This window comes from Aethalodelphis obliquidens, unplaced genomic scaffold (genome assembly GCF_003676395.1).
Source record: "Aethalodelphis obliquidens isolate GAN/ISIS:26980383/991018 unplaced genomic scaffold, ASM367639v1 scaffold59, whole genome shotgun sequence".
In the NCBI taxonomy this organism is placed as follows: domain Eukaryota; kingdom Metazoa; phylum Chordata; class Mammalia; order Artiodactyla; family Delphinidae; genus Aethalodelphis; species Aethalodelphis obliquidens.
The window spans coordinates 2,332,657-2,345,745 of NW_020838003.1; the positions used below are offsets into that span (position 1 = coordinate 2,332,657).

The 13,089-nt window shown below is 33.1% G+C and overlaps 1 protein-coding gene across 10 annotated transcripts in view; it reads left to right on the forward strand.

Annotated features, from left to right (window-relative positions):
* The window catches only part of ALB (albumin), a 140,308-nt gene that overhangs the window by 113,816 nt on the left and 13,403 nt on the right, over window positions 1-13,089 (forward strand). For 7 of the 10 annotated variants that reach the window (XM_027087551.1, XM_027087552.1, XM_027087550.1 and 4 more), the window contains 5 exons: window positions 6,763-6,863; window positions 9,569-9,606; window positions 10,312-10,369; window positions 11,217-11,349; window positions 12,682-12,890. In XM_027087551.1, the coding sequence (XP_026943352.1) occupies window positions 6,856-6,863; window positions 9,569-9,606; window positions 10,312-10,369; window positions 11,217-11,349; window positions 12,682-12,890 (446 nt within the window). In that variant the 5' untranslated portion in view covers window positions 6,763-6,855. Of the gene's footprint in view, window positions 1-6,762; window positions 6,864-7,844; window positions 9,607-10,311; window positions 10,370-11,216; window positions 11,350-12,681; window positions 12,891-13,089 lie in introns of those variants that run through there. The other 3 variants (XM_027087554.1, XM_027087546.1, XM_027087555.1) reach the window with 3 other exon arrangements.

Consider the following 13,089-nt stretch of genomic DNA (forward strand, 5'->3'; position numbering starts at 1 on the left):
CAATGCCTTGACTTGTTTCCTCTTCTCTGGCCACCTGTTATTTGATCTTTGATCTTTCCACTCCATAATGGGCCTCTCCTTGTCTCATGTTACTCTCTTCCTAGCCTATCTCAATCTTGTACTGCTTTGTGACTCACAAATAATATTCCAAGCTTAGGCCTTGCCTCTGCCCTCTAAACTCTATAACTATTGCTTGACATCTCTTTTTTTTTTCAGTGTTCTTTTAATTTTTAATATATTTTTATTTATTGAGGTATAGTTGATTTACAATATTATACAAGTTTCAGGTGTACAACATAGTGATTCACAATTTTAAAAAGTTGTACTCCATTTATAGTTACTATAAAATATTGACTATATTCCCTGTGCTGTACAATATGTCCGTATAGCTTATTTATTTTATTACATAGTAGTTTGTACCTCTTAATTCCCTATCCCTATCTTGTCCCTCCTCTCTTCCCTCCTGCCACTGGTAACCATTAGTTTGTTCTCTATATTTGTCAGTTTCTTTTTTTGTTATATTCACTAGTTTGTTTTATTTTTTAGATTACACATATAAGTGATAGCATACAGTATTTGTCTTTCTCTGTCTGACTTATTTCACTAAGCATAATACCCTCCAGGTCTATCCATGTTGCTGCAAATGGCAAAATTTTTTTTATGGCTGAGTAATATTACATTGTATATGTATACCATATCTTCTTTATTAATTCATCTGTTGATGGACTCTTAGGTTGCTTCCATATCTTGGCAATTGTAAATAATGCTGCTCTGAACATTGAGGTGCATGTACCTTTTCACATTAGTGGTTTTCTTTAATTTTTTTTTTTTTATTGGATAGACACACAGGAGTGGAATTGCTGGATCATCGTAGTTCTATTTTTAGTTTTTTGAAAAACTTCCATAATGTTTTTCAGTAGCTGCACCCAACAATGTGTAGCCAACAATGTACAAGTATTCCCTTTTCTCCACATTCTTGCCAACATTTATTTTTTGTGGTCTTTTTGATGACATCTGTTCTGACAGGTGTGACGTAATATCTCACTGTGGTTTTGATTTGCATTTCCCTGATGATTGGTGATGTTGAGCATCTTTTCATGTGCCTATTGCCCATCTGTATGTATTCTTTGGAAAAATGTCTATTCAGATATTTTGCCCATTTTTAATTGGGTTTTTTTTTTTGATATTGAGTTGTATGAGCTATTTATATACTTTGGATATTAATCCCTCATTGGTCATATCACTTGCAAGTATTTTCTCCCGCTCAGTAGGTTGTCTTTTTGTTTTATTGATAATTTCCTTTGCTGTGCAAAAGCTTTTAAGCTTAATTAGGCCCCACTTCTTTATTTTTGATTCTGTTTTCTTTGCCTTAGGAGACAGATTCAAAAAATATTGCTAAAATTTATGTCAAAGGGTGTTCTGCCTATGTTTTCCTCTAAGAGTTTTATAGTATCTGGTCTTACATTTAGGTTTTAATCAATTTTGAGTTTATTTTTGTATATGATGTTAGATGATGTTCTTATTTCATTCTTTTACATGCAGCTGTTCAGTTTTCCCAATACCACTTATTGAAGAGACTGTCTTTTCTCCACTGTATATTCTTGCCTCCTTTGTCATAGATTAATTGACCATGAGTGCATGGGTTTATTCCTGCGCTCTCTACTCTGTTTCATTGATCTGTGTGTCTGTTTTTGTGCCAGTACCATGCTGTTTTGATTACTGTAGCTTTGTAGTATAGTCTGAAGTCTAGGAGTGTGATTCTTCCAGCTCTGTTCATCTTTCTCAAGATTGTTTTGGCTATTCGGGGTCCTTTGTGGTTCCATACGAATTTTAAAATTATTTGTTCCAGTTTTGTGAAAAATGCCATTGGTATTTTGGTAAGGATTGCATTGTCTGTAGATTGCATTGAGTAGTATGATCATTTTAACAATATTAAGTCTTCCAATCTGTGAACATGGTATATCTTTCCATCTGTTTGTGTCATCTTCAGTTTCTTTCATCAGTGTCTTACAGTTTTCCAAGCACAGGTCTTTCACCTCCTTAGGTAACTTTATTCCTAAGTATTTTATTCTTTTTGATGCAATTGTAAATGTGATTGTTTCCTTAATTTCTCTTTCTGGTAGTTCATTGTTAGTTTATAGAAATGCAACAGATATCTGTATATTAATCTTGTATTCTGCAACTTTACCAAATTGATTGTTGAGCTCTAGTAGTTTTTTTGGTAGCATTTTAAGGATTTTCTATGTATAGTATCCTGTTGTCTGCAAACCATGACAGCTTTACTTCTTACTTTCCAATTTGGATTCCTTATATTTCTTTTTCTTGTCTTTGACATCTCTTCTTAGATGTCTCAAACATGCCTGAAATCAAACATGTCCAAATCATACTAATGATACTCCTACATAGTTCTGGTCTTTGTCCAGTGCTGCTTAGACCTGTGAGTCATGCCACAACCATTGAATTGTACAAGGCAGAAAGCTAAAATCATCATGACACCTCTACTTTTCTTACCAACCATTTTCAATCCATCCAGTCCTGCTGATTTTTTCTCCTTGGAGTTTTGTGCTGGAGAGAACCACCCCCCACCCCTCGCCCACCTCCCTTTTCTGCCTATCCCTGGCTTTATCCTATACTATGAAGGGACGTTATTTATGTACATGTGGAAATTCCACTTATTATATCCCAACTTATTATATACCACCTTCAAAAACTGCCTTTTGGCCATTTCTCAGACCTAGGAGTAAATACATCAGTAATATGGTCTGCCCATGGAAAGATATACTCATGTAAGGGAACTCTCTGGCCCTAGAAGAGGTTCAGAGCTGTTTGGACTGGGAGTTCCAGGGTTAGGGTGCCTGAATCATGGTCTAGAATAGGAGGAAGACATACCCTCGGTTTTGTGAGCAGAGCATAGCTGGAAGCAGAACATAGCTGGGGCAGAACATAGCTGGAAGAAGCTGGAGGAGGCCTTCTAAAGCATGGATTTTATAGAAGGCGGTCTCTTTTTTGGGTCCAAGACAAGTACTGCTCCTAAATATCTCTTCAATCTGTCCGTTTCTCTCCATTTCTATACCACTGCTATAGGCCAAGATCTCACCATCTGTTGCTGGGACTATTGCATTAATCCCCTGACTAGTCTTCATAGATATACTCTTGCCTTCTCTAGTCTCTTCCCTACACTGCAACCAGGGTAATTTTCTGAAGCATAAATCAGATTATATCATTGGGCTAATAAAATCACTCAACTTCTCAATGCTTTTAGGATGAAAACCAAATATACTACTGTAGCTAAGATGACATACAAACCATCTACTCTCATATCTCATCTCACGTTGTGCTTCCCCTCAACTCTAGCCTTTCTCAGTTTCTTTCATGCTCTTTCTTTTCTCAAGCATATTTTGTCCCCTGTGCCTGGAAGGCTATTTTCTTTCATCTTTCTTTATGCCCATTTAAAAAACTCTCAGTTTAAAACTCACATCCCTGGGAAAGCCCTCTCAGACTTCCAGGCACATGGTATTATTAAATAAATATGGCTTGAATCAAGAACACTGTTTTATCACTAAATATTTGGGTGGTCTACTGACTTTGTCAGTCATCTTAGATGAATTATTTCCCCATAGAAGTTTTGTAGCTTTCTACCAGAACAATACATTTCTTTGGGGTTTATAATATTAAAATGACCAATCTCATCCTTAGCTTTGCCTGCAAATCCAAATAATTGAAAATTCTGCTTTATTTTTTCTGATTGCCAGCCTGCCTTTCTTTTCTTTCTTACTCCTACGGGAAATTTCATTGTCTTTTAAATTCAGGTCTAACTCTTTGCTTTCTGCATTTTGGTATTTTATCAAACATTTAGAAATTACACATATTCTTACCCTCCTTACTTCCCTCAGCCCTCTACCTACTCATTCCATTTCTTCAGGCAAAGTTCCTTCATAGACAAAATTGAACCCAGAGAATGCAAATTTGAAGCTTTGCAGTCTGTTGAGTTGCATAGTTACCTGAAGAGGTTAGAGCCCACACCTCTTATTTATGGACAGGATTGCCCTTAAATTTAGAGCTTCTCCTCTGATACTTCTTTAGTACCTCAGCAGTACTTTGTGTTCTACATGCACAGCACTTTACAATGTTGCAGTGTAATTATCTTTCTTTGGTTCTATCTTCCCTATTAAACTGTGGGCTTCAAGACCTAGGGAGGTCTTCAAGAACTTCAAAGTCAGGGACTGTATCTTATTAATCTTTTGTATCCTCATAGCCTAGGAAATGCGTGGCATTTAGTGAGCATTCAATACATTTTGAGCATTTAGTGAGCATTTGATACATTTCTTTCACATGAATGAAAGACTAGGTGGTACTGCTTAAAATAATAAGTAATAAAATAAGTCTGAAACATTATTTTCAGAATTGTGCTCTGTCAGCAAGAACACTGGTGTTCCTAAATAAATAATGGGTTTGTTGATGCTAGGACAATGTTTGCTTTTAGATACCATGCTTCTCGATGTGCAATTTTTGCCAATTTTCCATGTAATAACAAAGAGAAATTTGAACTCATCAATAACAGCATTTGCCTTCAAGACATTAAATGCTGAGAGGCCAATTTATATAATTTTAATGAATGAATGAATATCTAATATAAATATAAAAATTAAAATAGTAATTGTATATATTTAATCTAATAATTAAGCTACACGTATTAAATATACTGCATATCTCACAACTGTGAATCAAAAGTATTTTGGAAAGAAATTGCCATTGTCAACATCATACGTTACTGAAATTACTTCTTTATGCTATTTGAATGCATATTTTTATAGCAACATATTATTATCAAATAGCTATTTTTGCAAACAGAAACTTCAAACCTATAAATACTATTCTAATAAAAGAATTTTGTTCTTTTCAATGTCTATATCATGAAAAACTAATTTTGAACAATTCATTGCTTATATGTACAATAATTATATTTAAAATCATTTTCAAAATATTTACATTGTATAGTTTATTATAATTAGGCTAGAGATGAATTTCTCTTTAAAAAAGATTAGGCCAATTATTTATTTGATATATTTCTTAAAAGTTACAAGTTTTTTTGGATCAAATAATTCATTTCTTGATGTTAACCAATATATGGATGCTTAAAAAGGTAACGAGAATTTCAAGACTTAAATTTCATGGCTCAGTTGGGTGGCCAGCCAGAGAAGTTTCAGCTAAAGTCCAGCACTGTAAGATTACAAAACATTTGATTAATTTTAAGCTTTAGAAGACATGAAGGAAAAACAATTTTTATCCTTTAATGAAAACTTCCTGAACTTGATCCACTGACATTTTAACATAAGAATATTTTAGCTACACAACCTTTATTGTTTTACAAGAGGTTAAAAATAGTTCCGTTTTGTACCTTTAAACTAATCTCCTTTTTAGGTAGTAAGTCTCTTGAATTATATTTGAAAAAATATATAGAATATGAAGAGACTAAGCACTATTAAACTCTCAGCAATGTATTAATTTCTGTTTGATGTCCATCTGTAGCTACTATTATGAGATAGGAGTCACTAGTATTAATTTCAATTTCTATGTTTATAGACTATTTGTTGTTAACTTATACAAAGAATGGATAAACATGGATTTCAGGCATTAGCTATATTTTTCTTGGATTGGAAAAATGGTAGAAAGATATGAGAAAGTGTCATTTTATTTCCATAATTTAGACAAGTTAAATGATCTTTTCATTTCTTAAAAATGTTAACCTGAATTGGATAGAGAGTAATGCCTGATGAGCCACTGGGCAGCTAAGCAATGGACCAATTCTCAGATTTGTATCCCAATTTCCTAATTTGTTATATTCATTCTAACAGTCAGACCCTTTTCTCATGCTATGACTGTTTCATTGGGAATATGAAATCACAGAATGTTCAAGGTAGAAGGGTCCTTAAAGATGATTTAATTCAACTTGACCCATATAGCATAAAGATATAACTAGATCTGCGTGTTCAAGTTTGGAGCTAGAAATTGACACTGAGCTGAATTAAACTGCATAGTAAAGAGTTGAGAAGTTTGAAGTAAATGGTTAGGAAATCTGAGAGAAGGTACATGTAATTTCTAGAGGCCCAGAGTAACATGAAGAAAGGTGGAAAAGGGACCCTCCTGCCATGGGAGCTTTGGAGAGAGAACTTAAGGGATGGGACAAGCCAACAATGGTGATCTAGTGTGGTTTTCATAATGTGAACTTTCTTTTCTTTGTTTCCTATGAAATTTTCAGCAAAGAATTTTCTCACTAATGCAACTGTTTATGGAGGGACATGAGGGGACAATTGATATTTGGATTACATTACAATTTTTTGTTTGCATTAGATGCCTATATAAGTTCATACAATTTGGACAATTTATTTTCTTATTTATTAATGGGAAATATATCTTCACAAGTGAACAAGAAATTAAATTGCTTACCATGTTTCAATTAGTTAGTTTGATGCTTAATGGTCTTTTACTTTTCTACCCTTCGCATTTTTTAGAAAGCAGTCCAGAGCCTTCATGATAGGTAGGATCTACCCTACCTATCCACACATATGTCCATAGTATCATAGGAAAAATGCTAAGAAGAGATTTTTTTGTTCTTGAATTTCTCTCCAAAAAGATCCAAATTTCCCTTATTTTGGAATGACTTTGGGTTAAGTGTTTCTAGAAAGTCTCTATTAAAATACTGAGGCTATTATCCGACATTGTTGTCACATTTTAATGCATATGTTTCACTTTTTTTCTAAGAGAAGACAACCCAGAAGTAATAATCTATCACAGAAGGAGATGGCATAAGGGCTGGACCAAGAAGATGGACAGTTGGAAGGAAAGCTGGTTTGGATGACTTGGTGAGAAAGTTCAGGAATTCAGAGTGTGGTAGGAGGCTGTAGGTTTAAGGTTATGATTAGCAGGGCAAAGAAGTAGGGGACTGGTCTCAAGAAAGATTTCATTTGCTTCAAAACTGTGCCTTTTCTATCCTGTCAAAATGAATGCACAAATAAAGGACGAAAGGGATAAAGGTTCAGGTTTAATTCCCAGTTATATTTCAACTGAGGTATTTTTTTTCTCTTCTAAATGATCAGTACGTTATTAACCTTTGCATATGAAGTAATCATCTTAACCACTCTCTCTTTAAACTTTTTCCATAAAAAGAAACTAGAATCTGTAAGACGTATTTTTAACTCTTGGTTTAAATATTTGCATTTACTCCCATGCCAGACTCCTTTGATGATTAACTAAATATGACTTTAAAAGCTTGAAGCAGAGAATATTTAGAAATAACCAACAATTATGTAGTTTCATTTTTCTTTCAGTTTATAATGTGCATGCAGAATTAATCGAAGAAAACTGTAGGTATCCTTACTTTGGGAACGCACAAAATGCAAATATTCAAGGGATACTTATTAATTAAGATAAATTTTAAACAGATAGTGTTAAGAATTAAATATTTTAATTTCTCAACCATCTGCTAGTCTTTAAAAAGGATACACATATGGAAAATGCATTATTGATACTCTTAGTAAGATTCTTTCAGGTGTTTCAGTTTTATATTTGAAAATTATGCAATCTTCATTAAATATAGGAATATCAATTTTAGGTTTCTAGAATCATAATGAATTTGATTTTCTTTTGGTTTTCTATATTACTATTATAGTACTGTATAATATTACAGTGCAAAGTAGGTGGAAAAACTAATATTATTCTCTTCATTTGTTAAATAAAAAAATATGCACAAAGTATATGTGTGAATGCTAAAGGCCTGATTTTGTGAATTAGTCATACAATTAAGTCCAATGATAAGGATTGTGTGTTTGATCAAGCTTTCCCAGAAGACTCATTTTAAGGAAAAGGCCAGGGTTGAATACTGACTTCAAATAAAAGTGCCTACTTTTTCTTGGAGGCTAAAAGAAAAGTTGACTTCATTTACCCAAAAAGGAATTATTTTTTTATTCAGAAAATCAGCATAGTTTCCTTCATTCTTTTACAGTATACAATATCAGGCTTCAAAGAAATGGTTTTCTCCAATGGAAATAATTCCATAGGCAGATATTCGTTTACTTCTGTTCATCTATGGCTGGAAAGACAAGTCTGGCTCCCTTATTCGGACTCCCTCGAGCCATTAAAAAAACTCTTATCAGCTCTAGCTAGCTAGCTATCATCTGTATGTATATTACCTATCTCGGTCACCTATCTAAAAATCTATCACCTGTTTTTCTATTATCTCCTCTTCTGTGCTTGATTATTTAATTAGTACCCTGAAAATGAAATAAAATAAAATAAGATCATAGAAAGTGTGTTTCTTTCACCATATAACTGAATAGGAAAAATAATTCTTCTCTTGAGTATTTACTAGTCTCTGAGCCTATATGTGCCATAGGGCAAAATGACTGACAGTTTTAATTGACTCGGTTATTTAATTAAATGAAATGACTGGCTTGGTACTAATTATTGTTCTGTAGTATCAGAGAGGGTCAATTTTCCCACTGATTGAAATGCATAGTTCATCTTTTAGAGCAAAAGGGCAGAGAGAGAATAGTCATTCAGAGGTAGAGATCAGAATCTTGGGTGGGGAGAATAAGAAAGGAAGTTTGAAAAAACATTTTAAAAAACTTATCTTTGTTTTGCTTTGTTTTTAGACATGAAGTTAAATTTATTTTGAAATTTAAAATAACATTAAAAAAGAGCATGTGACTTCTCTTTTTGTTAAAAGAGGGAAAGGAAAAAAGCATGAAATAGGGATGGAAAAAATATGATGCCTAGTAAAGAAGATCTAGTATTCTTATAACCACTAAAGGTGTAATCAGGCTCAGCCTGTCCTGTGTATATTATGATGGCAAAGATCATCATTACTGCCATTGTGTCCATTTTCTTCCCCATGTCTATTTCATGAGAGACACCCACATTGCCTCTAATACTTTGCTCTAGGGCCTGAACCACATGTGGGCCAGAGCTGAGATGAAAATGTAGGACTTTTGAGTATCCATTTCAGTTATTATTGTTGCTATGGCTTTTCCTTAGTTCTCAAATGTGTGTGTGTATGTGTACATTTTTCATTATTTATCAATAAAAGTACAGTTTGAATTAGTAATAGAATCAATGCAGAGCTTAGCTCTTTTAGTATATGTTATTTCCAAGCTAAGTTATTGGTTTGGTTAAATTTTTGCAAATACTGAAAACTCAAATGTTCAAATGGTAAATCACAGAGAACACGGTAATCGTACAAATTGTTTAAACTCTTATGTAAAATTTGATAAGGTGTTTTACATAACTAATGAATTGACAAGGTCTTGTGGAGAAAACAGTTCCAGATCGCAAACATACGCAACGGATTTAGTCAAACAATTTTTTTGGCAAGAATACTATTACTTTTGCAATCAGTTGTGAGCCAATGAAATACAAAGATGAGTCTAGTTAATAATCTACAATTATTGGCTAAAGAAGTATATTAGCGCTGATCTCCCTCTATTCATCCTACCTTTTCTCTTCTATCAACCCCACAAGGCTTTGGCACAATGAAGTGGGTGACTTTTATTTCCCTTATCTTTCTCTTCAGCTCTGCTTATTCCAGGGGTGTGTTTCGTCGAGATACACGTAAGAATTCTATTTTTCTACTGTTCAACTTTTATTTTATTTTCCTAGTAAAAGAAGGTTTCAGTAAACCTTGAATCTTTAATGAAGTAAGTTTTCCTTTAGCATTTATTTTCTAGACTGTTATGATATTTTGTATTTGTGAACCCTTAAGAAGTTATCTTACATTTCTAACATCCTAGGTGAAACGAATAGTGAGAATTGTTTAGTAACTGTTATTTGCTATTGCACATGAGGGAACTTAGGCAGAGTGAATTAAACTTCACAGAATATAGTTGAAGATAGAATTCAAAACTCCAGATTCCCAAAGGTCTATCCACTGTACCTTAATTTATACAGAAAAATATAAAACCTGTGTTTTTAATCTTATAAATAGAACTTGTATTTATATTTTTCATTTCAGACTGTCCTCTCAGTGGCTGTTAATAGACACTGCAGAGGCATTAGATCTTATCCAGGTTTGAATATAAAGCTATAAATATTTAATGATTTTTCAAATAGTATCATTTGAGATTAAATAACTCTTCTGCTTAAATGCAGAAGAAATAGTTCACCATCATCCTAAGATTTTCTGTTGGGAGTCAGAGCTCAATATCTTGGAGCAAATGAATACCTAAGTCAAATGGAGAGAAACATAAAAAATAATATCTTAACCAGTTGTTTCTTTAGAAGTTAAAGCAAATCTTTTTTTCCCTTTTTTTCCTCCAGACAAGAGTGAGATTGCTCATCGGTTTAATGATTTGGGAGAAGAAAATTTCAAAGGCCTGTAAGTTAAAATATTTAAGAATGAACATTTAACGTTTCTAATAGTATTGGTTATAATTTTGAAGTCCTTATATTCCACTGTCATCAAAGATTCTAGAACAGTACTGTCCAATAGGATTTCTGCATTAATGCAAATATTCTATATCAGTGTAGTCCAATATAGCTACCATTGGCCACATGTGGCTATTGAGTACTTTAAATATGACAAGTGCATCTGTGGATCAAAAATTTAAACAGTATTTAATTTTAATTTATTTAAATATATATCGTCACTTATGGCTAATGGCAACTATTTGGACAGTGTAGCCCTGGAACTCTTATACAACCTGCATGGTGGAAAGTTCCTTTCACAACTTGCTTACTAAATTCTTTTACCTAGCAAATAGTTCTGTGGTTTCTTGAGATGATTTTAATATTTTTTAATCTAGTAAAAGTTGAGAAAATAGTTTATTTTTCAAGGTCTACCTTATTCTACAGCCTGATTAAATAAGATATGTGTGTGGTTTTTGTTTTTTGTTTTAAATAGTCAAAAGGCCTATGTAATGCCCCAGTCTTAACAATTAGGTCTATTTAGAATACATTTTGCTTGCTTGCTCTATGTGTATGCATCTACTGACATGCACACACATATTTTTATACGTGGTGGAAATATAATCATCTTTGCTTAGAAAGCCACACATACCTGGTTAGGCCTCAGATAATAGCTGATGTGAACAGGCTTTCTGGATAATAGTAAGAAAGATGTGTAAAATATAGAACATATACAGACACACTTTGTTTTCTAGCATAGCAACCTACTGTATATTAAAATTTTATTATGCTACATTTTTCTATGTCCTTCGTTTCAGGGTGCTGATTGCCTTTTCTCAGTATCTTCAGCAGAGCCCGTTTGATGAGCATGTAAAATTAGTGAATGAAATAACTGACTTTGCAAAAACATGCGTTGCTGATGAGTCAGCTGCAAATTGTGACAAGTCACTTGTAAGTATATTCTGATTTTGAATAGTATTTCTTCTTCCTTTACGTAATCTTGAATGTTTACAAAGAAAACAAATACCACTTCAGTTTTCTCAATTATTACTAAACGACCGTATTTGTAAGCAACGCTCAAAAGTGGGTATAGCCACTGTTTCTTCAATGATAGATATATTCTAGTATACCCACAATTTTAAAAACATTTCTTTGTTGAAACCACACACAAGAGTCATAGTGTTTTTAAATGGAAATTTTTTATTTGTAGAAGTTTCTTTTTAAAATTTGAAGTTCGATTTCTTTTCATAGAGGCTAATAATGATAGTATAGTTTTTATCTTCAGAAAGTACTCACCTGATCTCTGTGCTAACTTGGTTACCCGGGTGAAATAATAGTACAGCTATGTATTCCTCATTTTAGGGATATTCATATTTTTACATACAATAAAAAATCAGAACTTTGAACTTGTGATATTTTCAGATAGGTCTTTAATATAAGGATAGCTTTATGTTTCTCTCACCACTTAATCTATATATACCTTTCTGGGGACAAGGCAGTTTTTTATTTATCACTAAAGCCTTTCTTCCTCTTATTTTTCTCTATATGTACTTCTGCCTCAAGGCAGAATCAGTTCTTTAGCTACACACAATAATATTGCTCTAAATATGAATTTTTAAAAGTGTGTCTTTTTAAAAAAATTAATAAATTCTGTCTTGAGCAGCATATTTTCCCTAAAGTTATAGTTACTTTCATAATAAAAATTAATGGGGACAGAAAGGATTCATTTAATGGAATATGCATTGAGGCAAATATTTCTAGAACAAAAAAAATCTATATTTTAATACAACAACAACTAATGCATGGTAGATTATGTTACTCCTCAGTTTTGAATGGTATCTACTAAAAAGTTGAACCTCTCAAAAAGGAGCAGATCAAATGAGAAACTATATGAACACTTCCCTCCCTAATGTGAATTCACTTGCTACTTAGAGGATATTTTTCCTTGAGTTTTTATTATAATGATTGTTCTCCTAGCCTTTAGCCTCAGGTGGAAATAGGAGTTATGCTCATTCATTAAGGTCATTGCCTTTTTGCCCTTCTGTTTTATCCACTATAAGTGATAGTGTGACAGTTAATTCTTATGGAAATCACACATGATTTCCCTAGATTTGACCCTAGATGGTCAAATCAAGGGAAGATCTCTAAATCTGAGAAAAATGTGGATTTTTATATGATTTACTAACCAAGGCTTACCAAGATATTAATTCCTTATACTATTCTTTGGGTATAAGGAAAACAAAAGTCTGCCCAGCAATTTGGCACCTGCTCTCTTTCACTTAGCACACTCTCTTTGGAGATAAACTGTGTGCAGTTGCATCCCTTCGTGAAACCTATGGTGAAATGGCCGACTGCTGTGGGAAACAAGAGCCTGAGAGAAATGAATGCCTCCTGAAACACAAAGATGATAATCCAGACCTCCCTAAATTGAAACCAGACCCTGAGACTTTGTGTACCGAGTTTAAGGAAAACGAACAGAAGTTTTGGGGAAAGTAAGTAATCAGATTTTTAAGCTTCAAAATTAAAAATTATGGAATAGGTCAAGACTCATTATAACAATTACTATTTTGAAAAATATTATCAACATTAAGACTTGAAGCTTCTGTTCTAATGACAATTTTCAAAGAAATAATATATGATACTACAAAATTCTACACGTTGAAAAAGTCGATCAAAGATCTTTTGGAGTTC